The following is a 27,290-nucleotide window of genomic DNA, read 5'->3' on the forward strand; positions in this document are numbered from 1 at the left end:
TAATTATATGTTTTGCCAATGTTTGTTATGCTAATGCTAATATCATGCTATGCTAACGTCAACGCTAACTCCGGTTCTGCAGGCTGCGGGACCCGTCGTCGCGGCTCTCCTGGGCCGAGAGCTCGTTCATCTCGTCCATGACTCAGAACCAGCTGACCCAGACGCCCGACAGCCTCAGCCAGGACGTGTTCAACCAGCTGCTGGACATGCTGGACCAGTGAGTACTGTCTAACCCCTACCTGCTCCTTAATGACCTGTCTCTCTACTGTCTAACCCCTACCTGCTCCTTAATGACCTGTCTCTGTACTGTCTAACCCCTACCTGCCCCTTAATGACCTGTCTCTGTACTGTCTAACCCCTACCTGCTCCTTAGTGACCTGTCTCTGTACTGTCTAACCCCTACCTGCTCCTTAATGACCTGTCTCTGTACTGTCTAACCCCTACCTGCCCCTTAATGACCTGTCTCTGTACTGTCTAACCCCTACCTGCTCCTTAGTGACCTGTCTCTGTACTGTCTAACCCCTACCTGCTCCTTAACGACCTGTCTCTGTACTGTCTAACCCCTACCTGCTCCTTAATGACCTGTCTCTGTACTGTCTAACCCCTACCTGCTCCTTAATGACCTGTCTCTGTACTGTCTAACCCCTACCTGCTCCTTAATGACCTGTCTCTGTACTCTCTAACCCCTACCTGCTCCTTAATGACCTGTCTCTGTACTCTCTAACCCCTACCTGCTCCTTAATGACCTGTCTCTGTACTGTCTAACCCTTACGTGCTCCTTAAAGACATGCATCTGAATTTGCCGTAAGTGGCCTTGGATAAAAGTGTTTTCTAAATTACACAAAAAATATAGGATATGTGTGGATTCAGCCAAAATAGTCGCCAAACATCCTTTGAATGTTCTTTAACGTATTCTAAACATACTCTAAATGTTCTCTTAGGTTCTCTTAATGTAACCCGGTACTCTAAGGTTATCCTCATGTAACCTGGTTTTCTAAACGTTCTCTGAATGTTCTCTAACGTTCTAGGTCCTCCCTCCACAACGTCCAGCCCATCGAGCTGAACTTCTCTGATGGTCCGTCGGCCGTCGCCGGGTCCAACACCATCCAGATCAGCATGGACTGCATCACCATGCACGGCCCCCCAGACCACCCGTCTGTACGTACACACACACACACACACACACACACACACACACACGTGCACACGCACGCACAAACACATGCTTGCACGCACGCACACACACACACACACACACACACACACACACACACGTGCACACACACACACGTGCACACACACACAAACGTGCACGCACACACACGCATTTGTGCACGTGTGGGTGTTGCTGCTCAGTGATTTATTCTGGAGCGGTGCTGGTTCCTCTGCTCTGGTCTGAAGTCCAGGTGTATTTGAGACAGCACTTTACACCATAGTAAAGTGCTGTCTGGAGTGTGTGTTATAGTGTGATGAGACCATGTTATCAGGTTAGCTGTCAGTAAGCGAAACATTGTGTATATGGTGTATGATGTGATTCCACTGAGAAAATTGGCGGAATTAGAAGACCAAATGAAAACCAAATTTGGTCATAGAAAAAATGTTTACAGTCACTCCCGTTAAACATTGAACCTTCTAACGCCCTCAAACTGTTAAGGTAAACATGTGCTGCTTTACAAATCACTGAAGTCATTCAGACCCTTCGTGGGGCCAAGAAACAATTTGGTTTTTGGTGTCTGTTTCCGTTCCGTCTATCTTGCACTGCGGCAAAAGTTCATCCGTGGAACCGGAGCTGGTGGAGAGAACCTCCAACAGGACGTTCCTCGTTCTCAGTAGATCACACCTGGAAAACATCCACAAAACCCTTCACATTTACATAGTGCACTTTAGGCTTAGAGCAATTAAAGCATACACTCAAACCTGGGGGCATCTACCAACGAAGGGTTCTACAGCTGGAAAGGTTCCACTGGACAGTCTGAATCTGTTGAGCAGAACTGTCACGTTGTAAGCCAGGGAAGAGAGAGAGGCAGAGGCGTGAGAACGCAGAACGTGGGTTAAGTTCCACCGAACCCTTCAGTGTGTGTGTGTGTCTGTTTGTGTGTGTGTGTGTGTGTGTCAGTGTTCGTGTCCGTGTGTCTATCTGTGCGTGTGTGTGCGTGTCCGTATGTTTGTGTGCGTATGTTTATCTGGGTGTGTGCGCGTCAGTGTGCACTCACGCGCTTGTTCGTGTGTCAGAGTGTGTGTGTGTGTGTGTCAGTGTGGCTGTGTGTATGTCTTTGTCTGTGTGTGTGCGCGTGCGTGTGTGCGTGTGTGTGTGTGTGTTTATGTGTGTGTGTAAAGCGAGTAATAGTTTGTGGGCGGGGATGCATCCCTGTCAGCCTACTGAGAGATTAAGTAGACCTTCGCCGCCCCGCTCAGGAATGCTGTTGTCCAGCCAGGGTGAAAAAAAACACGGAGCAGAAGAAACATGGAGCTGAGGAAAAAACCCGAATAAAAGCGATGTTTAAGGTGGGGAGCGATGAGGCGCCCCCCCAGCCGACACCCACCACCCCGGGGGTGCTACGTCCCCACCCAGTGATTAACGTCCCCACCTTCACCTTCTCCTCGCCAATGAAAGGGGCGTGGCCACAAACGTTTGGCACGCCAGCGTCCGTGTGGGGGCCCTCACGCGCCCGCTGCCGTGGCAACGTGCCAGGCAAGCGCCTTGAGCCCTTCCCACACCTCCACCCCTTTAGAACCTCCACCCGACACACCTCAACCCTGCACACACCTCCACCCTCACGTACCACCACCCTGCACGGATCTCCACCCCCCCCACACAACTCCAACCCCCTCCGCCCTCCCCACTCCACACATCCACCCCACTCTGACACACCCCGACAGGCACACCTTTCTACCTCCACCTTCCTCTCACCTCCACCCCCATGCTCCACTCCGTCACCCTGCCCCCTCCAACCCTCCACCCCTCGCTGAAGGTGTGGCCCCTGCTGTGTCGTTAGAGAGTGGCTTGGTATCTGGGGCCCTCGGGGGACATATTAGTATTGTGGGGGGGGGGGGGGGGGGGGGGTCATGTTGAATCTGACATTCCTCTGTCGCTTGTATGTTATTTCTTTCTCTAGCTGCAGGGCACCGGTTTAACCCCAGCACCTGCCTATCCCACTAGGTGCCCATCTATCAGCACCCGTCTGGGGGAGAGAGGTGGGGGGGGGGGAGGGAGAGGGAGGTGGGGATGGAAAAGACATGAGGGGGAGAGAGAGAGAGAGAGAGAGAGAGAGAGAGAGAGAGAGAGAGAGAGAGAGAGAGAGAGAGAGAGAGAGAGAGAGAGAGAGAGAGAGAGAGAGAGAGAGAGAGAGAGAGAGAGAGAGAGAAGTTGGGATGAAAGAGTGAGCGCACAGGCGGGAGTGATGCAGAGGGAGGGAGAGAGAGAAGAGGTGGGGTGTAGAAAGAGAGACAGACAGAAAGAGAGAAGGGTAGAGAGACAGGTGGGGATGGAAAGGTGAGAGAATAAAGACAGAGAGGGAGTGGGCAGGACAGAAACAGAGAGGAGAGAGAGAGGGATTGGGGATGACAGAGGGAGAGAGAGGAGAGAGAGAGGGATTGGGGATGACAGAGGGAGAGAGAGGAGAGAGAGAGGGATTGGGGATGACAGAGGGAGAGAGAGGAGAGAGAGAGGGAGTGGGGATGACAGAGGGAGAGGGAAGGGAGGGAGAGGGAGTGGGATGAGTTAGAGAGAGAGAGAGAGTGAGAGCGTGAGGAGTTAGGGGGTGGTGGAGGAGATGAGGCGAGCGCAGGGTAGAATACCTTGAAGGAATGCAGCAGAAACAGTGGCAGGAGAACCGCTATATTCCACCCAGCGGCAGATTAAACGCTCTGATAAGACTTCAGCTGAGAGGCACTGTTTTCTCAGCACACAGACAGGGGCAGAGAGAGAGAGAGAGGGGAGAGAGAGAGAGGAGATGAAGCCACTTTCCAGAGATCTAGTTACGTGTTTGTGTTTGGCGTCTTAGCGTCACACCGCGGGCGTCCCTGAAGCTGTGTGAATATACACACTGATATAAACTCGGCTAAAGCTCTCGGTAACATCCCGGCCCGCGCTGTCATCACCGGAGTCGATGGTCTGACGCAACCGTTTCCGTTCAGGTGGTCGAAGCGAGGCGTGGCCCGTCCATCAGTAACAAACAATTGGATACAGAGTCATCGCCTGGGGGATAATGAATCGATCGCAGAGATAGCTGACTCAGATCAAGATGACTCAATCCACATTTACGTTTACATTTAGGGCGTTTACTAGACGATTTTATCTAAAGGGACTTTCAATAATTACATTTGTCAGAAGAAAGAGAAATTACAACAATATATCACTGTCGGTACAGTAATTATGTTCATAGAACCAAGTACCAAGCACTAACAATCAATAGGTTAACCCATTCCCCGTATGCAACAAAGATTACAAGGATAAGATGCGACGCCATGCTTAAGTGCCAGGATGTACAACATACAAAAATATTTTTTTGTATGATGTGAGAACGAGCCGTTTTAAAATAAGTCTAAAACAGGATTCTTTAGAGTGTTGAAACGCTGGCATAGGTAAGCTGTGGGCCTATAGTTCGTTGGTCTCTGTTTTGGATTTATGGTTCTGCATTGTGATTCTGAGCGTATTTCACCAAAAGTGGCAAAACAAAGTAATTCAGTTTCCGCTGGTGATGTTTACAATGTGAACATGATGGTGTCATATAGATGAACATATAGGGGAACCTCGTTCTCATAAAATAAATGAATCCATTGAAGGAAAGGATAATTGACCAAGATCTCCACTCATCGGTGCTTCACCAACCACAGAATACTCGTCAACTCATCACAGCTCCTTGAGAAGGCTCTGTAAAGCTTTCCTCTCTGCGGACAATCTGGGGTGTCTATGTTGTTGAGTTTTTATTTCTTTCATTAATCAATCGCTTATTTTTGCAGTCAAGCCAGATCTGATTCAGACTATATGAATCTATATATGTGTATCACAGAACCATAGTTTAAATGTGAGCTATAGCTGTTTAACCCACTTGAAAGGTGTATTCTCCTCATTAGGAATACTTGGTTAGATCAAGTGTTGACCACTGCTCACTCCACTCGTTTGGAAATAGTTTAAAATTGTATTCAATTTAGTGGTTTTATTGCTAACTCAACACACTAACTGTTTATTAACTGAACAACAGGTCACAGTCACTAAGTAACTGGCTGGAAGACTAATTGTGTTGCAATCTTACCTATTTTACGCATTTAATTGTACTTAATATTTAATTTGTAGTTTTTCAAAATGTAATCAATCAATCTGAAGTTAACTCATGCTTTACATATGTGACCTATTGACAATAGGTCAAATAAACAATAGTTTATATTAAAGAAGAACTATTCAAATGGAAAGAGATCTTCATTTACCTGGGATAGTTCCTTTGCAGATGGGAGGTGTCATCACATCCTCCTACTCTGTTGCAATGGCAGGAAGTCACTTGTTCCAGGTGTGGGCGGACAGTCTGTCCATCTCTACCTGTTTGTCTCTCTCTGGCTGTCTTTCTTTCTCTACCTGTTGTCTCTCTCTCTACATGTATTCTCTCTCTGTCTCTGTCTTTGTCTCTGTCTGTCTCTCTTTCTCTCTGTCTCTCATTTTCTCTCCAACGTTTTCCCATATATATTTACAAGATGAAATGCAATATGCAAAATGAATATTCAAACATACTTATACAAACCTAATAACCAGAGTAAGCCTTAACTTCAGATAAATGTACAGGACTTGACAGGAGTGCCTTAAATCACAGTATCTCCTACCCCTCGCATATTTTATGATTATTTACCCGCCAATAACAACACGCATAATATCGATGATGATGGTAATGGTCAGAAAACTAAAACCAACAGCATTATTGAAACCGCGGGCCATAAAATGACCCCCCAGCGCCCTAAGTTCCTTTCAAGCCAGCTGCCGCAGTCGTTTTAACATAATTAGAAGTTTGTTTAGCTTTGCTAATTATCACCTTTGAGTGGTTAGGCTAGGTGTTCACAGAGGTCTGGGCTCCCTGCGAAGCTTTCAGAAGGAGCCGTTTTAAAATGTTGCTTTGCTTTTGTGTGCGGGCCGGCCCCCCGAGGCCCCCTATAGCCTGGGGGGCCCGCAGGGTGGGGTGGTCATTGGAGACAGTGGCTGCAGGTCAGGGCTCTGCTTGGGTCAGTGACAGCATTCAAACACGCCCCCCCCCCCCACTTCCACCCCCTATCTCAGCAACATTCACATACTCTGAGGAACGGCGACAGTCTCCCTGTCTCCGGATCCATTTTAGTACACATAGCTCCTAAGAATCCACGGACGTCTTCATATCGAATATGAGGCCCTATCATATTCACATGCACCATATCAAGTCTTTCTGATCAAGGTTTTGTTCATGGTCTTCTGTCTCTCTCTCTACCTGTAGTCTCTCTCTCTACCTGTGGCCTCTTTCAGAAGAGATAATAAAATAAGTTTATGCATGAATTTCTGCTGAGACGTGAGGTCAGGGTTCTGCCTTGGTCACAGCTTACAGACCTATCTGACCGCCGGATCGGGCAGCTAGCCTGTTGGGATGCTAGCCTGTTGGGATGCTAACCTGTTGGGATGCTAGCCTGTTGGGATGCTAGCCTGTGGGGCTCCTAGCCTGTATGGCAGCTAGCCTGCGGGTCTGCTAGCCTGTATTTTCTAGCCTGGGGGGCTGCTTGGCCGTGGTTGTAGCACACCTCTCAGTGCTCATTCAGACCTCCCCCTCCTCCTCCTCTTCGCTGTCGTCTGCCAGGCCTATCCCGGCTCCAGTCTCCTGTGTTGACACCAGCGTTTACTTTAGTGACGGCCGAGTGAGATGGGATTTCTGCCTTACTGGGACTCTTTTCACATTGTCCACATTCTCCTGATGTTCCACAAAGACAAGGATAAAACAACAACGTATTTAAGCAACCTTCACACCCCATTGCATCAGGAGAAAACATTTTTTGTGCAATAAAACCTGCTGCAGATCTATTTTAATTGATTCAACTACTTAGATAGGAGAAAAAATGATTTGATTGAACGGATCACAGAAAGGACAGTACAGGATAGTAGTAGAATATCAAGATTGAAAAACATGCCAATTAGATGAAAAAACATCTGAAAATAAGAAATAATCAATATTGATGGACAACGCTGTTGAGGTGCTGCTGAGAGGTCATGTGACCTGAGCAGGCCCTATCTAACCACCGAGCCCCACCTAGCAGATCCAATCTCTAAATAACATCTACCTTTAAGTTGGAGGGCAGTATATGTTGTAATTTAGATGTCAAAATAAAAATGATTTGTAAGTAGTGGCATGAAACATACCTAAAATAATTTGCAATGATCGTTTTGAATTTTCTAAATTATTTGGATAGAAAAAACAAACTGCAGTATTCTTTTACATCGCCAAACAGGTTTTGATAAAGTTAACTAGGCCTTGGAGGGGGATAGGTTGAGTGTATAGTTTGTAGTTTGGGATCCCCGACAGAAGTCTCTGTATCTTCTCAGCCCTACTGACTACAGTGGAAGCAGTAGAAGCGGCCATCCTGCTGCACTTCGACACACAGAATTTGTGTTTCCACAACAGAGCGACAAGGCCCCTCTGATACATACAAGCTCCCTACGGCGGCCTGTCTGGGGGGAATTCGAAAAGAGAGAGCCTGGGGCTGGGAGGGGGCAGGTAAGTTGTTAGATAGCGATTCTTATGCTAAGTAGTGGGGCTGCAGCCACTGTTTGAACGCTTGCAAAGGCTCCTCAGGTAAGTCACCTGCAGAGTTCCTCTCTTAATCATGCATCTGAACTTCAGGGAATATAGATGCAACTCTTATGGAGTTTCAATGACGGCTCTTTTCATTTACGAGAGAAACCATTCATGTAGTTGAATCTTCAGGGTATGGTTAAGGCAATGAGGTGAGACAAGATTCCCTTGCACTCTATTTTTATGGGGAATCGTATTGGTTTCCAGGTGATGTTCCTGGTTTTCCGTTGAAGCATTTGTCATGGAAGGTACCGAAAGATGACTGCACCATTTAGCGTTGCAGGGCGTGATTTAAGAATGATTGCATACGCGGGCTGCCTCACCTCTGAGGAGCTTATAGGACAGGGAGGAGGAGGTGGCAGTGGGGGAGGTGCGGTAAGGAGACAGCTTCTCCGGAGAGATGGGTGTGGACTCTCAGGTGTGTGGAACAAGCCTTCTCCGAGGCTCCTCCCCCTACCTGGTCATCCCCTTCTCCCTGTCCCCCGGTATATATGACATTCCCATACGTCCCCCCTTAGAGGTTCCTTTCCAACCGTGTGACCCCTTCTGAGTCTGTAGTCTTGGTTCCCTGCTCCTCGTGAGTCCTTAGTCCGCGTCCCGGGTCGGTGAGTCTGAAGTCCTGGTCCCTGGGTGGTGCGTGAGCTTCACGAGCTGAGGAACCCTGGAGCCGGTCGAGCACACAGCGGCCGCCCTGCTCAACCTCAGCGCCAACATGTTGTACCTGGAGACGGGCCCAACCGCAGCCTACAGCGAGGTAAGGCCTGCGACCGCCGAGCCCCGCCGGGCCTCCGGCCTCCGGGCACTTTCCTCCAAGGCCTCCCCCAGCGGGGGGCACTGGGTCCAGGGGAGCCCCTTTAGGCGAGGACCAAAGAAAGCCAGCTGGTCTGGGGGAGCTTTGATTTGTTTGGTGGATGATGTTGTGTCTTGGGCCGTGGTTGACGGTTTTGTTTGGGTTGAGACACGGTGGGGGGGCTCCCAGTGTTAGGATGTAGACCGTGGAGGTGTTGAAAGAGGATTATGGAATTCGTCGACCAAATGGCGTTGATATATTTTTTTATTTTTTTAATGGAAAACAAATTGTTTGTTTGAAATGGAAAACTGAAATGATGATGGGTAGTTTTTGTAATTCGCTTTTGTTTGATCAAATAATTTGAGGCTGAGAAAAAGAGTGAAAATGAGTACAGGGGTTTGCCTCCGAAATGTTTTTTATTCTTGTTTTGTTTCAGCCCAGTCACACTGTATGGGCGTTCATCTTTGGTGTGTGCGTGTGTGTGTATGAGCGTGCATCTTGTGTGTATGTGTGTGTGTTTGAGGGTGCATCTTTTGTGTGTGTGTGTGTGTGTGTGTGTGTGTGTGTGTGTGTGTGTGAATGCAGGTAGCTGGGGAATGTCAACAGCTGGAACCTGTGTTTTAAGAGCAGCTTTCTATAAAATGGCGTCTATCTGGTAGGCCTGTGCTGTGATTTATGGTTGCCGGCGGTTACACTCTAATCACAAAGGTCAAGACATTGTTCTGACGCATGATGTCAACGCACATAAACGCACAAACAAACAACAATATATGGATGGTTGTTTTAAATCTCTAAATGAGACACAGAAGGAGGGTGATCATATCTGATCTGGGTTAGAATTCTCGTGAACTAAAAACAACACCTTATGGCCAATTAACTCTAGACTTTCTGTTTTGATTTATTAGAATACTATACCTTAGAGTCTTGTCTTGTCATCTTGCTCTGATGACATTTGAGATGTTGGGCTTTCACTTTGAGAGATGGTGTGATGTTTTGGCCCGTTTAGGAGAACACTCTGTATCTCTTTGGAAACATTAAACTTTTTTTCAGATTTCAGTTTTTCAGCTTCTCTAAATTGGTTCTTAATTTACTTAAAAAACAAATAACAGCAACAAACTGTTTCGTATTCATGTTTATTATATCACGTTTTTATATCACAGGTTTATTAAACGCTCCACATTAAATGAGGAAGGAATGGATTCTCAGAGGAGAACTACAAAGCAGAAACTCCCTCATCATAGGATCACTGATTTGATCTGAGTCTGACTAGACACAGTCATCTGATGTCAAAGCTTCCAACTCCATTTTCTATTACTAGCCCACGCCTAAACACCCGTACTCCGTCCACTTTAACATTAAATGCCGTGTCATCGCAGCAGCAAATAAAAAAACAGGAAGCCAACGAGCGCAACGTTAACGACATAGAGGAGGAGGAAGAGGAGGAAGACGACAGGAGAGGAATCCGTTGGGCTGTTTTAGTGGGACCCACTCCCTCCACTTAGCTGCCCCTGTCCATCACTGTTTCAGGGGGGGGGGGAGCTTGTCCTCTGACACCCCCGGTCGCCTGCAGCTCTCTGGGGTCAGCCAGCCCGGCCTCTGGGCCTCTGGTCCACACCTCCATAGACACGACTGGGTCGTCTCCCCCCCGCCCCCGATGTTATAACAACCCAGCTGCTGCTGGCTGTGTGAGCTCGTGCATGGGTTTCAGACACAGAATACGATTGTTAAGGTTTACTTAGTAGTAGAATATCTATAAAAGTAATGTAATATAGTTATTTCATATGATACGTGTCAAGTGTATGCAGTGCTACTATTTATTTAGAAGCAGTATTAACATAGTAATACTATTTATCAAGTAGTGTGGTAGTCCAATCCTAGAAGTATTTATTTAGGTGCAGCATTAACATATTGACAGTGTTTATTCAGTGGCAGTATTAACAGATTAATAGTATTTATTAAGTAGCTGTAACACAGCAGTAGTATTTATTAAGTAGCAGAATAAGCAGAGTAAAAGTATGTATTTAGAAGCCGCATTGACTAGGGTAATAGCATTTATTAAGTAGCAGTATTAACAGAGTAAAGGAATTTACTTAGAAGCCGCATTGACTAGACACTATCAGTGTCTATTTAGCAGCGGTATTAACATGTTAATGGTGCGTATCTAGCCCCGGCATTAGCATGGTAATGGTGCGTATCCAGCCCCAGTATTACCATGTTAATGGTAACCTGCGCCGGTCTGTTATTGGGCACGAGGCGGGGTCTCGGCCGGGTCGTAAACCCGGGGCGCGAGGCCGCGGCTCAGATTGCAGGCTGCAGATAGCAGGTGTGTCGGGTCGCGTCTTCTTAAGTTGTTGAGTGGTGAGTGGACCTGGGGGAAGAGGGGTGGTGGGGTGGGCGGCGGCGGTGGTGGTGGTTTAAGTGGTGGGTCCACCTCAGCGCTCCCTGTGTCTGGGGTATCAGGTTCCCCCCCCCCCTCCCAAAACCAGAAGCAGCAGCCCACCCCCAGTCACCAGGGAGCCTTGATGGTCATTAGAATGTGGAGGGTTTGTGTTGTGTTTGCGCCCACACACACGCAAACACACCAACACACCCACACGCTCACACACTAACACACCTAGCAACACACACACACACACACACACATTTTCAAACACACACCAACACACACACACACAAACACACACGTCGTAATTGGTTTTAATGCTGTGTTGGTGTTGATACAATCACTTGCTCTGCCCACCCCAGCAGCTATGAAGTTCCCCCACCCTCCCTCCCTCCCTCCCTCCCTCCCTCCTCCTCCCCCACCCGTCCCCAGCCGCACCCATCTCAAATCCAGCTCCAAGACCCCCACCCACCACCCAACCCCCCAACCCAGCCAACCCGACCCCACCTCAAGCAGAGCTTTTAATGCATCCCTCCCCTCTGGTCACTCATCACAGCCCCCCCCCCCCGACAGCCAGCTAGGCCTCCCCTAAGGGCCCGGTCTGCTCAGGATCCTGTCGTATACCGGTGGACGTGTGTGTGTGTGTGTGTGTGTGTGGGGGGGGGGGGGGGGGGGGGGGGTCTGGTGGAGATTAAAGGGGTGGCGGTGGTCATGGTAGTGGCGGGGGTGGTGGAGGAGAGAGTTTGTGGTGGTGGTGGTGGTGGAGGCAGGGCTTGTTGAGGTGGAGGAGGAGAGAGCTGGTTTTGGTGGTGGTGGAGGTAGGGCTTGTTGAGGTGGAGGAGGTGGTGGAGGAGAGAGCTGGTTTTGGTGGTGGTGGAGGTAGGGCTTGTTGAGGTGGAGGAGGTGGTGGAGGAGAGAGCTGGTTTTGGTGGTGGTGGAGGCAGGGCTTGTGGTGGTGGTGGTGGTGGAGGCAGGGCTTGTTGAGGTGGTGGAGGAGAGAGTTGGTTTTGGTGGTGGTGGAGGCAGGGCTTGTGGTGGTGGTGGTGGTGGAGGTAGGGCTTGTTGAGGTGGTGGAGGAGAGAGCTGGTTTTGGTGGTGGTGGAGGCAGGGCTTGTGGTGGTGGTGGTGGTGGTGGAGGTAGGGCTTGTTGAGGTGGAGGAGGTGGGGGTAGGGCTTGTGGAGGACAGGGTACTGATGGTCTTCTCAATGAGGTCTGAAGCTGAGACAACCAGTTGGACATTTAATAGTTTGACAGAACTCAGCGTACGTGTTTGTGTTTTGTTTACAGCGGTAAATAAAAAAACACTTCCTTGACATTTCCAATCGCCACCAAGGGGGAGGTCAATGTACGTCGCGCCACACAACCGCACAGGAGTCGCTACGGCGTCACCATGGTTACATCTCGGTGAATAACCCTCACGCTCCTGTTTCTGTTTGTGTTGTGACCGGGTGAACATCTGGGAGCGCCGTGCCTGCGTGCTCTGGGATCTCTACGGGCAAAACGCTCGCCCCAGCATTACGCTCCGGGCTGAACACAAAAGAGAAGCCTTCCGCCTTTCAGCAGCTCTATGGAAGGCTGTCCGGACGTCAGCACGGGGGCTTTAGCGCCTCTGTTCATCTCCCTGACGTCCCGAACTGGGAACGTCAGGAATGTTTAGGAGCAGCCAGGGTGCTTATTAAATGGCTGCTGTATAGCGGGGGAATAAGATATGATTAAAGGAAAGGGACCAACCAAACCGTCACCTCTCTCTCTCTCTCTCTCTCTCTCTCTCTCTCTCTCTCTCGCTCTCTCTCTCTCTCTCTCTCTCTCTTTCCCTGCCCCTGGCCCCAGCCCCTAGCCCCCGGCCCTGGCCCCTGGCCCCTGGCCCAGTGTGTTGGTGCCAGGCCACGTGGCGAGGGGTGCCAGGGCAGGGATAAGGGCAGAATGTCAGGCACGCCGCCTCCTCCTGTACTGGGTTCAATGGGAGATGGGGACATACCTCTGGCCTGCTGGGTGGGGCAGCATGCCACCGGGAGGGGCGGATGGTTCCCTGCTCTGTCTGGGTGTCCTTGAGCAAGACAACTCTCCCCTTACAGTCCGTGACAACGGGGTGAATTACGGATTGGTCTGGATGAATGTGAGTGAACACGTGCGTGTGTTTGGGTGAACATCTGATTGCAAACTTGTGCGTGTGGTTGGGTGAATGGGTGAAGGTGTGGGCGGGTGGTGAGGTGAAGGTGTGGGTGTGCAGTGATTGGCCGAGGAGGCGTGGAGGCTCAGGTGAGTCCAGACTGTGACGTCATCAGCTAGACAGCTGATGACGTCACCGTCAGGAACTGAAGCATTTCCTGTGGATTAGGCAATAATGCATCCTCCCGTTCAGAACCTCTTAAGCACCCAGTGCCAGGCTTTAGCCAGGTCCCACTCAGGGTTTAGCCAGGTCCCACTAAGGGTTTAGCCTGGTCCCACTCAGGGTTTAGCCTGGTTCTACTCAGGGTTTAGCCTGGTTCTACTCAGGGTTTAGCCTGGTCCCACTCAGGGTTTAGCCTGGTTCTACTCAGGGTTTAGCCTGGTTCCACTCAGGGTTTAGCCTGGTTCCACTCAGGGTTTAGCCAGGTCCCAGTCAGGGTTTAGCCAGGTCCCACTCAGGGTTTAGCCTGGTTCTACTCAGGGTTTAGCCTGGTTCTACTCAGGGTTTAGCCTGGTCCCACTCAGGGTTTAGCCTGGTTCTACTCAGGGTTTAGCCTGGTTCCACTCAGGGTTTAGCCTGGTTCCACTCAGGGTTTAGCCAGGTCCCAGTCAGGGTTTAGCCAGGTCCCACTCAGGGTTTAGCCTGGTTCTACTCAGGGTTTAGCCTGGTTCTACTCAGGGTTTAGCCTGGTTCCACTCAGGGTTTAGCCTGGTTCTACTCAGGGTTTAGCCTGGTTCCACTCAGGGTTTAGCTTGGTTCCTCTCAAAGAACATCAGAAACCATTTCTTGTCATTTTTAGACTTTTTTAGACTAAACAAAAAAACTTAACGAAGCAACTGAAAAACCGAGACAGAAATCTTTTTAGTTGCTTATTAAAGTTGTTTTCAGTTGCCTTCTTCAGTTGCTTATTGTTTTTTATTATTACTTTACGACGGACGAGTCTAAAAAGTTACTTTATGGTTCGAAAGTATTCGGGGCAAAGTCAGAAACATATCTGAATCCACATGAAGAAATGACAACATCCCAACGTCCTTCCAAAATGGCAGCTATGCAATCATTTCTGTATTTGTCTCGGTTTGTGAAAGACCTTTATTTCTGTATTTATCGGGTGCTATGAATCCCAGATGGGGGGATTGGGCCAGCGTTTGGTGTTGGGATCATTTCATTATCTTTAGAGGTGGTCTCTTCTCCCCGATCAGACAAACCACATCACGGGCCTCCCAGCGTAAGCCTGCTCTAGATTAGTGATGTCATCGGCCCTTTGTCAGAGAGCGTGTGTCTCAAAATGCCTAATCCGCATCGAGCTTGTGTGTGTGTGTCTATCCGTCTGTGTGTGTGCGTGTGTGTGTCTGTGCAATGGTGTGTGTGTGTGTGTGTGTCAGTGTGTGTGTTCTGCTCACCAAACACTTGTCTGCTCCCTGCTTCAGACAAACTCGGCTAAGCTGCTCTCCCATTGTTTTGCAGGGTTAAACACACACACACACACACACACACACACACACACACACACACACACACACACACACACACACACACACACACACACACACACACACACACTGCAACACACACTGCAACACACACACACACACCCTGCAACACAACACCGCTAGCTACCCTGTGGCTGTTCCAGGAGGATGGAGCAGTTGACTTGAATGACCTCTCAGGTGTGTGTGTGTGTGTGTGTGTGTGTATGTGTGTGTGTGTGTGTGTCTGTGTGTCTGTGAGCACCTGTCTAGGGGTCTTTTCTCTTTGTAACAGAAACACCATTAGCGCCCCACTTTGTATTGTCATTCCCACATCCGACACACACACACACACACACACACACACACACAGACACACACACACTAACATACAACCTGATGCTCGGTGCATCTCTCGGCGGTCAGTCCACCAGCACCTGGTGAAGGGGAGGGGCAGGGGTGGGGGGGGGCAGCTGTGGCTGGCCAAGCCTGGAATAGACAGGAGAGAGGGAGGGCGAGAGAGGAAGAGGGAGATAGGAAGAGGGAGGGCGAGAGAAGAGAGAGAGGGAGAGAGAGGGCGAGAGAGGAAAGGGAGAGAGAGGGAGAGAGAGAGAGAGAGAGAGGGATAGAGAGAGAGAGAGGGAGAGAGAGAGAGAGAGAGAGAGGCCAAGAGAGGAAGGGGAGCGAAAGGGAGAGAGGGAGGGGGAGAGAGAGATGTGGCACCTTGCACAGGAATGTGCCGTTTATAAAGGGAATGGAATGGGGGTGTCTGGGGGGGCATCGTGTTGGGAGGCGTTGGCCGGAGGCCCGCTGGCATGCGCGTCCCGAAGCCTGGACGTCTCATCCTGGTGATCCCGTCTGGATGGTTCACATCGGGGGGGCGGAGTGGAGGGCCGCTTGGGAAGACGGGTTCACTGTGCAGGGGTTTTTGGGAATCATTTGGGAATTGTTAGATGTTAAGGATTGTACAATTCGCCAGTGTAGCTTTATCAGAGTTTAATGGTTTTTAGTATATGCTACACCTGAACCTCCTAAGATGGCGCAATTTGATTGGTTCGCTATCTCGGGATATTGGGCAATATCCCATGATGGAGATCTCAAACTCGGGATATTGTTTCCAGCGTGTGTCTCGTCACGCTAATAAATAAACAAATAACAAATAAACCTGTAATAAAAACAAATAAACCTCTAATAAATCCCGGCAAAAAGTGTTATCTTGTTTATTTTTGGAGTGTTCACATGTAGTATAAACTAAAACAATTATTGACTTTGGCGAAAAAATATCTAATGATTTTTATTGTTACAATTCTTCTTTTTTTCACCTCGAGCGCGTTACATTTTTTTCTTAAAATAAATGATCAAGAGATCTAAAGATCATTAAACCCATCCTGTTTGGGCTCTAGATCCCGTTGACTAAACGATTATTCACCGTCTGCCTCCGCGTGTGCGTCATATACAACTGAACCGGAACAATCTGTACACCAACTCGGGTTCCTCGCGGGTACTCGTGTCCTCTTGATGAACGGAACCGCCCTCAACCTCGGGATGATGTCACCGACCGCAGCCTCTGTAGATCCTGTGAGGACACCGGACTTACCTCTCTTCCTCCCCCGTCTCCCCCTCTCCCACCTCCCCAGTCGCAGTACACCAACCTGGGCCTGCTCAACAGCATGGACCAGAGCATCCAGAACGGCGGCTCCACGTCGACCAGCCCCTACAACAACGACCACGCACAGAACAACGTGGCGGCGCCGTCGCCCTACTCCCAGCCCAGCTCCACCTTCGACGCGCTCTCCCCCTCCCCCGCCATCCCCTCCAACACAGACTACGCCGGACCCCACACCTTTGACGTCTCCTTCCAGCAGTCCAGCACCGCCAAGTCAGCCACCTGGACGGTAAGAGACACCCCGACGCTCAGACCACCGGTACACCGGTTCACCTCTCTCTATCGCTCTCTCCATCTCTCTCTCTCTCTCTGTCTCTGTCTGTCTCTCTCTCACATTCTGTCTCTCTCTCCATCTCTCTCTCTCTCTCTGTCTCTGTCTCTGTCTGTCTCTCTCATATTCTGTCTCTTTCTCTAACATTCTGTCTCTCGCTCTCCCTCTGCCCGGCCGCCATCTTGGATCTCAGTTCCATGTGGGAGGGGGGATGATGAGATTTTTGATAACCACATCCGATTTAAAAGGACACTGATTGCTTTCCGTAGGATGAAGTAATGTTGGGGATCAATCCATACACACATGCACCCACCACAGGGGGTGGATGTGAACTATAACACCAGGAGAACCAATAATGTAACATAAATACTATCATTTCAAATACTTGATCTGTTCATGACATGAGATGAGAGGAGGTGAATAATTTATTCATCCCACATGGGATGTTTTGGTGAATGAATGCAGAAGTAAAGCAGAATTGAGTTCCATGATTTGTAAAACAAACGCAACATTTCAAACGATGCTGGGAAAACCGTGGAATACATGAACAACCTCCCCATGCCTGTTGCACTTATTCATAATTTTAACTACCACGTACATTGCATCACCTGAAGTGTGGAGGTGGGTGAGTCAGACAGACTTATTCACCTGGGGGCGTTTGGTTTCAGGTAAGTTTCTATTTTTTATGTACGTTTATACGCATTAAAACCTTTCAACTCCTTGATTGTCCCACCAACCCTGCATTGCTTATTTTACCGTACTATCATAACTCACTGTATTAATTTACACTCCCATATCAACTGACAGTACTTAAAAAAAAAACTGGAACAAGGGAGTCTATCACTCCAGGTCAGATTGCGTTATACTTCCACTGAATCCTCGATGATCGTTTATCCCTCTTTCTCGTTAGAAAAACGAGAACGAGAAAAACGTGAAACGTTGGGCATTAAAGGCGACCTCTGGTTTCGTGGTGCTTCAGCCCAAACAGTGAGGAAGATGAATTGGATATCCGTGAAGCGCTTATCTTGACTGGATCTTCGCTGCAGGCAGAGTTGGGCGAGATCTGTGTGAGAGCAGTCGTTGCACAACCACATCTGGCAGGGAACGATGTCACTAGACGAGGAAGGTGGGACGTCCCGAGGGCATCTCCTCTCTCATTCCCTCCTGCTCTGACAGAGAGAGAGGGAGGGAGGACAGCCCACTGCTGCCAGTACTGTTGTCAGTGTTATTAATATTATCGTCAGCTCGTCGTTTACGGTCATGGATGGCTTTCATCGTTGTGCGTAAAAACTCAAAACAAAAAACATTCCAATTGAATTTCTATACTTGCGATAACAAAGGTTTACTCATCCACCGCATCCACTGACGTGATTTCCCAGACATGCTTGGTCACACTTCGCCCCAGCTGCTTCTAAGTTCAGATGACTACCTGTCACCCCTACCTGTCAGCGAGACACACCTTTCCAGAGTCACAGGTGACCGGGCCAGAGGTCACCACAACTCTGTGTTGATCACAGAGGTGAGGACCCTTCGTCAAGACAGCTCGTCAGGACAGCTCGTTAGGGCCCCCTCGTTAGGGCTCCTCGTTAGGCCCCTCGATAGGGCCAGGTGTGGTTTGGGCCCCTGCAGCTAGGTGTCACCATGTGAAAAGCAACACAACCAGATCTGCTGCTCTGTCATTAAGGGCGACAGTGCCAGCATTCACACCTGGAGTCCCACGGCCCCACCCGCCTTCGCCTGTCTGTGCGTCTCTGTGCAGACACACAAGCCTAATGTACTGCACACACACACACACACACACACACACACACACACACACTGTTGCTCCCTTTGGTGAGCAACGAATGACGTGCAAGTATTCCGACCACGTGGTCCCCAAATATAACCGGTACACAAACTGCCCTGGTGAGACGGTTTAAACGGCAGGTCAGTCTCAGAGTGATAATAATTTCTAACTCATTTCTGAGATTTTACCATCTAATCCGTTGAAAATACAGAAAGCGGAGTCGCGCCTCTTCAGTCCATCCTAGTCCTGATTCAGTAACGTATTCCACTCAGTCCCTCACCCTAATGAGTCCACAGCCAGGGTTTCAAAATGTATTTATTTTTTATTTGTATGTATTTTATTTATATGTCATTGGAGCCAAGAGAGTCAAATTGAGTTTCTGTGTTAAATTCTGCACCTATCAGTCAAATATAAATGTACCATGTTTATTCAGGTTCCCATCGATAGTCAGCCATGCCTAATTAGCTCACAGGTGTACCTCACAGGGCTGGTTCCCTGCCTGGCCACACTAAGTGTGGGATTGTGGCATTCACCTAATTCCCACAGGCAGAGCTCATCCCTCTCATTCTGAAGTGTCTAATGCGCGTTTGTTTCAAAGTAAGAGTGCAGGGCGTGAGGCACACGCCCCGGCTCTCTGACTCTGTGCTCACATCCCATAATAGACGCAAGGGGACTCAGTCAAAACACATGACGCAACACCAGTCGGGTCGGTCTCGCAGTTTAGCGGGACGATTATCCACGTCTCGCTTTTATTGTTGTCGTTTTTTTCTGCTGACGAATTAGTATTTTTTTTTTACTGAAAACGGTTGAAGGAGGAGGAAGACTTTTCATCCTCCCTGCTTCGCTGAGTCATTGTTGAATACATTTAAATTATAGATTTAATTAGTATAGATATGTCATCACAACAAAGCTTTTGAAATCTGACAATACGCTATGATTTTGGCATTATTATTAATTAAGTCCTGGGAGGAAATTCATCCTATTTATTAGACAAGCAGGTTGAGTGAAGGTTTAGATCTGAATGATGATTGGTCCACTTTGATGGAACGGGGGGAGGGGGGGAGCTTCCAGCGGAGCCCGGTGATAGGCTGTCCATGAACACCTGATCTGAGGGGGATCGGTAGGCCCAAGCCTCCTTAATCCCAGCAGAGTAGCTCCAGGAGCCCCAGTGCTAGGCCCCAGCGCTAGCCCGCCTGCCCGCCAAAGAGGCCCCCGCCCAAGCTGCAGTCGGCTAACGCTCGCCCTCTGTTTGAAGCCCGGCTGGTTCTTCAGCGGCTCTGAGCTCCCCGCGGAGGCAGCCTTTGAGGGCCGCTCGCCCAGAGACACGCCTAATCCTGGACACACACCTCGGCTCTTACCTGCCTCACCTGTCCGTGACACACACCAACCCACACCCACACACACACACACAGACACAGACACACCAACCCACACACACACACACACACACACACAGACACACCAACCCACACACACACCCACACACACACACACTTGTGACACACAAACCCACATACACATATACACCTTTGACACACTGAAGGCACACACTTGCTCACATGCACAAACACAAACCCACACCCACACACATACACCTGTGACGCACTGAAGACACACACTCACACACTTACTCACATTTACACAGACTCACTCACATGCACAAGTGTGTGTGCACGGACTCAAATTTATGCTCGCACAGACAAACAAACACACACACTCGCATACTTGCATGCACACACACAACTCTGCACATGAAACTCACACACATGCACACACACATGAGCACGTGCAGACAAAACAGTAAGCAAACGCACACACACACACATCCATCAGCATTTCCCAGAAGGGCTCCCAGCCTTAATCCTGTGGATTATTTATTTAACGTCAGTGAATGGCTCTCCCCCTCACAGACCATAATACTCTCGGACTATTTAGTCAGAGCACACGAACCCCCCTTCAGCTATTCTTCCCCTTCTGCTTCGCCCGCCTCCATCTTGTCTCTTTGCTCTGCTAAACCAATGAGGTGTTGGCGAGCGGGCGTCCATTGTGCTCTGCCTCCGGGGGGGGGGGGGGGGGGGGGCACAGAGTGTCTGAAGGGTGTTTGCCGGGCGTATTATCCGCCACCAGGCCCCCCGTCGACCAGAGGAATGCCCCCGTGGGGACCCCCGTCCCCAGCCAGGGGGGATTACTGTAATGGATGGAGGACCAGCAGATAATACCTGAGTCAACACGGCGTGCCTCCTTTCTGAACTCTGCACGCTCACCGCTCCCTCCTCTCCCAGGGTTTAGCTGGGGAGGCGCATCTCGCGTTGCCCCGCAGGAGGGAGGGATGGGAGGGAGGTGGAGGAGGAGGAGGAGGAAGGAGGAGGAGGGGGGGATGCTTGAAAGAGGCTCAAAGAGAGGAGTGTTAACAGGGAAAGGAAGCAAGACGCAGCTTGCCTCTGGAACATCTGCGGGCCGTCCCACGCCTCACGAGACGGAGCCGAGACTTGTTTGTGTCAGAGAGCGTGTCGGGACTTGCCCTGCGTTGAGATACAAGCCCTCAGACCTCTGGGCGGGGGGGGGAGATAAAGTACCAGAGGGGATAGGGGGGGACAAAGGACGGGCTGAAGATGTTTTTATGATAAGCATAGACCAAAAATAGTTTCCGGAAAAGCCTGTTTCTGACACTTCTAAAATACGCTGGTGGCCTCACACCGTTGAATCCCAGGGAATCTCAGAAAACAGGACTCTGATTTACGCACAGTGGTGTTGAAAGATAAGCGTTGAAAAATGGGATCAAACATTTCTGATCAGTGTTTACCTCTTCACTCCAACTGACTTGAACCATTCTCATTAAAAGAACAATATCGTAAAGACTATGAAGATTATTTAAGGCATAAATGTAATAATGGAGAAATCAAAGCCATCCCATGGCTGTATGAAACGTTCATACTATGAGTAAACATCTCTACAAGCCTCCCTACCTTTAATTTTGTTCTCTTTAATGAAGCACATGAACAAGGGCGCAGAATGTACGTGGCGATCCCAATGCGCCCGAAGCTCACTAACTGTTGCATGAAGCGCCTTCTATCAGCGAGCCAAAGGCAGGCTCATGTTATGTACTCAGCAGTGATTTCACCTCGTTGTGCAGAAATACAGTTCCACCTATTGATGCCAATAGGTGGGACAAAGGGCCCAGCTACCGCCGGCTACTCCCTACAATAACAGGCCCTTTGTAAAGTCTCCAAACAAACCGCAAAGCTGACAGTCGTTAACAACCTGTGCTCCTTCCTCCTCCCCTCCCGCGCACAACGCAGAGACAAAACAAATTCTCTGCAGCCTATTTGTGGGAAAAGCGCCGAACAATCCTCTCACACTCGGAAATCAGGTTTTTATTTTATTTGTAAATCTCGGTCGGTTCCCTTGCTCGGGGAAAACAGGTGTGTATCCTGTCTCTCCCACACCGTGGAAAAATGAAACACGGGGAGAGGAGGGAGGAGAAGGAAGGGAGATTATTGTTTGAATTAAACAGGTTCGGGAGAAGCTCAGGGCAAGACGCGACTTGTCAGGAATGAAGAGGACAAGACCGGAGGCGCCGAGCCTCGCTTGGTTAATGTCTTGGATGTTTGTCAGGGCTTGAGTGCTGCATGTGCCCGCAGCGTCTTGTCAGGAGAAGAAGCCGGGGAGCCAGAACGGGCCTGTCCAGGCCTGCCCCCCCGACGCACTCACAGCCCGTCCCGACGAGCGGGGCTTATATGCAAAAAAGGAAAGTGAGCGTGCGCGTTAAACATGCACGTTTACCGAGAACACCGAGCCTACCTGTTGGGTTCCACGCTGACGGGAGGAAGGGGAGGGGGGGACAGCGTGGGGATCGCATGTCCAGGGGCCGGAGGTATCCCTGTGTGTTTGGGGGGATCGTGTGAGGACATTCTGTGGGCGTGAGGATAGAGGTTCAGGTGTAGACGTGTGTGTTGTGTAAATCACGGAGGTGCTTAGGTGCGCTTCTTTATCTCGTGTTTTTGGGACTGCCGGGGTCTACCACACGTTGTCAAAAAGAACGCAAAGTAAAAGTCTGGTTGTTTCGAGGAGGCTGAGGCCGTCCCAGCTGAAATCCTTGAGGCTGTGCTTGTGGAGACGATAATCATTCTCGTGGCACTCACACAGTTAGAATGAAGAGTTGTACACAAATGTGACTATGTGGGTATCATGGAGCCATAACCAACACATTAAGTTGGTAACCCCTGTGGTGTCACACCAAAAAAATCCAGGACAGAAGTTATCCAGTTAACCCAAATTAAAAGAAGAATATACAAATCTGCAAAATAGGAGTCATGGAAATGATGTTGATGAACATTATGGACGGTTGAGTAAGTACAATTAGTACAATACAAATAAGTACAATAAAACATTAAAAACAGTGTCCAGACACTTCCAAGCTGTTTAGTGTTCCTGCCTCCCTGTGGAGTGTAATCCATCTCTGGACGAGCGTGTGGCCGTGTTGGACTCTCATTGTGAGCGGAGGTGAATGGCAGCTAATTACACCTCGTACACCTGAACGCCCCGTCCTGATCTACTGAAGGACTCAGTGAGGCGTCCCCTCCACCCCTCACTACACACACACACACACACGTAGCTCCAAACGAAGGTAGCAGCAGCCAATGCATTTTTTTTGTGCGCTCAAAGTTTGTAGCTGCAGGGCTGGGATGGTTAACCTCAGAGTGTGTGTCATGTGTGAGTCTCATCTTCGTGTTTGTGTGGTGTTTGGCCAGGTGTGTGTGTGTGTGTGTCTGTCTGTCTATGTGTGAGTGTGTTTGACACTGTGTGTGTGTTAGTCTGCGTCTGTGGGCTCGGCCAGGTGTGTGTGTGTTTGACTGCAGGTCAGGGTGTGCGTGCTATTACTCAATCCTGTGCGCTTTAAGTTCTTAATGATAATGGGAATGCGCCCATGGCCTCATTTCCTCCCAACTAAACTCTTTTTTTATTCCTGCAAGAACGCTGTGTAATCATGATTAATAATCTAAACATTACTGATATACCGCCTTACCTCTATCGCTCTCTCTCGCTCTCTCTCTCTCTCTCTCGCTCTCGCTCTCTCTCCCCACTTGTTCCCCACCTCATTAAGCAGATTGACAGGGATGTTTGGGCGAGAGGGGGGAGGTGTGGGGGAGGGAGAGAGGGGGTGACAGCTATAACTGCACCCATTTATCTTTGTGTTTTTGTTTTTTTAAAGAACACGGTTTGGGGAAAGCTGCTTTGATTTTGACCAAAGAACAGCAGATCGCCGTGACAACACAGGGTCCTCCAGCAGGGTGTGTGTGTGTGTGTGTGTGTGTGTGTGTGTGTGGGTGTGTGTGTGTGGGGGGGGGGGGGTGTGTGTATGTCAAATACACATATACAAGGTGAATTGAATCATGTACAAAAAGATTCCACATTATGGATTATAATCTGAATGTATGATTATAAATTATGTAAAGTTAAAACTGTATATGTGTCACTTCTTCTGAAGAGAAACTCATCAAGATTGTTTCCCTCGTAAATCGTGTGAATGAATGTGCAAACAGTTTGAACCAGCCGAGACTGGTTTGACTGGATATCATTAAAATTAATTAAACCGGCTTCAGCGCTCCTTTGTAGTGTGATATTTAACAAACTAGCTTCATATATAATGACTCGACAGTTAAGTTTGCAATTTGGCTAAAATAAAATAGTGCTTTGTGAGTTCCAGATAAGTACGGTGTCACACCAGAAAGTCCAGGAAAGTAGTAGAATTAAATCCAGTCCACAAATAAAAACAAAACTATAAAAAAAATGCGTAAAATACTCAATAGAAGCAATGGAAATGATGTGGATGAACATTCTGGACAGTGGAGTTTCTAGTTTTGATAAAGGTTGGGAGGAGCTGTCATCCCAACCGACGTGAAGCATAACTCCAGCCGCTGTCCCTGAGGGCTGCAGGCCGCCGATTGGCTGAGAGATCTTTTGTGCGGGAGATTAGAATCTGAAGGAATTCAAATCAAGATCTCCTTTAAAGACCTCCAGTGTAGGCCTGAGGAAGACCCCGGACAAGAGAGCAGGAGTCTCTGGTAAAGACGTTGAAAATATTGTCTCGCCGTTACCGGTAACCTCGCACTGTTGGTGGAACGTGATCGTTAATGTAAATTAACGTGTTGACGTTAATTAAAATTACAGCCAGGACAGAATGACAATGAAATCCAGCTAACAAAAATGAAAACTTTTTTTTTGATCTGTAAACTACTACTTAATAAGAGCAATGGAAATGATGTTGATGAACTTTATGGACGGTTAATGTAAATTAACATACTAATGTTAATTTATATTAACATAACCGATTTATAATGAGGTCTCCCGAGACAGGCACGCTAGCCGTGGAATTGTGGTTTTGAATAACTTAACATTTCGACGCGATACACTGTTCCCAAAATGAGCAGCTCTAGAACCGTGTTGGGGTTGAGGAGGTTAGAACTCAACGGAGCACCGCAAGGTTCTAAAAGGGCTTGCTGTGATTGGATCCAGTAAAGGTTCTGCCGCTAGGCAGTGGAGCCAGACTTGTGTCATATCAAGAAACAAAACGAAGAACAGACCCAGATGAACAGAGAGACATCTCGCTCTGTCTCTCTATCTCTGTCTCTCTATCTCTGTCTCTCTCTATCTGTCTCTCTCCCTCTCTCTCTCTCCCTGTATCTCTCCCCCTCCCTCCCTCCCTCCCTCCCTCTCTCCCTCTCCCTCCCTCCCTCTCTCCCTCCCTCCCTCCCTCCCCCCGGGACAGCGCTGAGGAGGAATGCATGTGGTATTGTCCTTGCAGCCCAAGGGAGGTTTTTGTCCGTGTAGACAGAATACCTTTCTTCTCTTCCAACACAAACACACACACACACACGCGCCATCCTTTACGTACACCTTCCAAGCCACTGCCAAACCCAAGACTCCACCCAAGAAACTTTTCCCTCTGCTGTTTGCTCATCATTCGCTTTGATTTAGATTAGATTTATATCTGCTCACCACTCCTTCCCTCCAGTGGAAACACCGTTCTCTGGAGAACCTGCTGGACTGAACCCAGAACCCCTCCCTCTGTCCTGAAAGTTGGCGCGCCAGAACCGGGGGGGGGGGGGGGGGGGGGGGGAGAGAGAAACCCCGCCGGTTAGAGGTGTGTTCGAATCCCCGCGGTGCCCACACAGCCTGAGCCATGAGCAAGACTAAGTCAACCCTCCTCGTAACCGCGACCCGCTCCGGAATGACCTCGTGGATGAAGGACAGCGTCCGCGGAACGGCGGTGAAGGTTGATCCGGGGTGGGCTGGGGGTGAGAGAGCGGCTGCTCTGAGCTCCGAGCCAGGCCCAGTTTAACGGCTCCATCTGGGGCCCTCGGCCCTCCCTTTACGACCCTCCACGGAAGTCCTCCAGGCCCCAGGAAAACCCATTGAAGTGCTCCCAACAACGCACACGCACACACACACACACACACACACACACACACACACACACGTAGGTGTGTGTGTGTGTGTGTGCGTGTGCATTCATTAAAGCCATAATCACAGTCTTTTAACTCCTTCTCCTCGGGGTATACCAGAGCTCTTCTCCAGGTGTTTCCACCTCCCATTCGCCCTCCTCCTCCTCCTCCGACCCGGTTCACATGCTCAACATCAATCCTTCGAGAGCTTTTATTTGATATAAACCCAGCAAACTGTTATTAAGGGTTGTGGTACGTCACGGTTGTACTCTATAGGGGCCGGATGGTTCTTAAGTGTGTGTCAGGAGGTTCGACTCCCAGCTGAAAGGTTCTGGGTTCGATCCCCGTTGTCCACACCGTCCGGCAGGCATCCTTGACTCAGATACCCGTCCCTGCTCCTTAAGGACCGGTGGTCTCCCTGTAGTCTTGTCTCAAGGGTTCTGATACCGATTCAGACAGGGGTCGTAACCACTGTGAGTACTCCTGGACTGACCTGTATCCCCCTCCTCCTCCTCCTCCCACCGCAGTACTCGACGGAACTGAAGAAGCTGTACTGCCAGATCGCCAAGACCTGTCCGATCCAGATCAAGGTGCTCACCAACCCCCCCCAGGGGGCAGTGATCCGCGCCATGCCGGTCTACAAGAAGGCGGAGCACGTCACGGAGGTGGTGAAGCGCTGCCCCAACCACGAGCTCAGCCGCGAGTTCAACGACGGTAAGAGGAGAGACACAATGAGGATGACTTTTATTACACCCTTATTGTATTATTAAAGTACGCAAGGGTCAAATTCTTATGCTTGGTACCTGAGCAGCCACATAGTGGCAACAATACAATATAAAGTAAATAGATGGGTAAAAAATTAAAATATGTACAAATAAGTAACAAATCAAATAAGTGTGATCAATTATAGAGGGTGTGTTAAAACCCCCGAACGGACTCCGTTCTGTTGTTGTCTCGAACGATGAGACGTAACGAGGGGGTTGAGGTGCAGATGCACACTGGTTGACGGTAACCATAGATGCAGCACGATGTTTATAGAAGTGACGGGCAAAGATGTGCAAGCAAATATAAATAAAGTGTGAACAACGAACACCCCCCAGGCCCTAGGGGGCAGCAGCCGTGGGGCGGAGCCGTCACAGACTCACCCACGCCTTCTCTACGTTGGAACCGCTAGAACTGATGCTGTCGATTCACTTTAAATAAAATAGATTTAACTCCGTGCAGTCATGACGACACGTTTCTTAATCGATTGGCTATATATATATCGTCTTTTAGCCGCCACCAGTTTAACCCAAAGCGGCTCAGAGTGGATTCAGAATCACGTCACCCAGGAGAACTTCTCCTCGTCTTGTGGACCGGCGGCCGTTCTAACCCCTGCCCCCTCCCCTGGTGCCCCCAGGTCAGATAGCCCCGCCCAGCCACCTGATCCGGGTGGAGGGGAACAGCCACGCCCAGTACATGGAGGACTCCATCACGGGACGCCAGAGCGTCCTGGTGCCCTACGAACCCCCGCAGG

General features: G+C 49.4%; 1 protein-coding gene across 8 annotated transcripts in view; it reads left to right on the forward strand.

Annotated features, from left to right (window-relative positions):
• The first annotated feature begins 8,287 nt into the window (after positions 1–8,287).
• Positions 8,288–27,290, forward strand: part of tp63 (tumor protein p63) — a 29,539-nt gene continuing 10,536 nt past the window's right edge. For 6 of the 8 annotated variants that reach the window (XM_079740237.1, XM_079740239.1, XM_079740243.1 and 3 more), the window contains exons 1-4: positions 8,288–8,550; positions 16,244–16,501; positions 26,302–26,488; positions 27,174–27,289. In XM_079740237.1, the coding sequence (XP_079596363.1) occupies positions 8,509–8,550; positions 16,244–16,501; positions 26,302–26,488; positions 27,174–27,289 (603 nt within the window). In that variant the 5' untranslated portion in view covers positions 8,288–8,508. The remainder of the gene's footprint in view (positions 8,551–16,243; positions 16,502–26,301; positions 26,489–27,173; position 27,290) is intronic. The other 2 variants (XM_079740238.1, XM_079740244.1) reach the window with 1 other exon arrangement.

This window comes from Pollachius pollachius (genome assembly GCF_949987615.1).
Source record: "Pollachius pollachius genome assembly, chromosome: 7".
Taxonomy (NCBI): domain Eukaryota; kingdom Metazoa; phylum Chordata; class Actinopteri; order Gadiformes; family Gadidae; genus Pollachius; species Pollachius pollachius.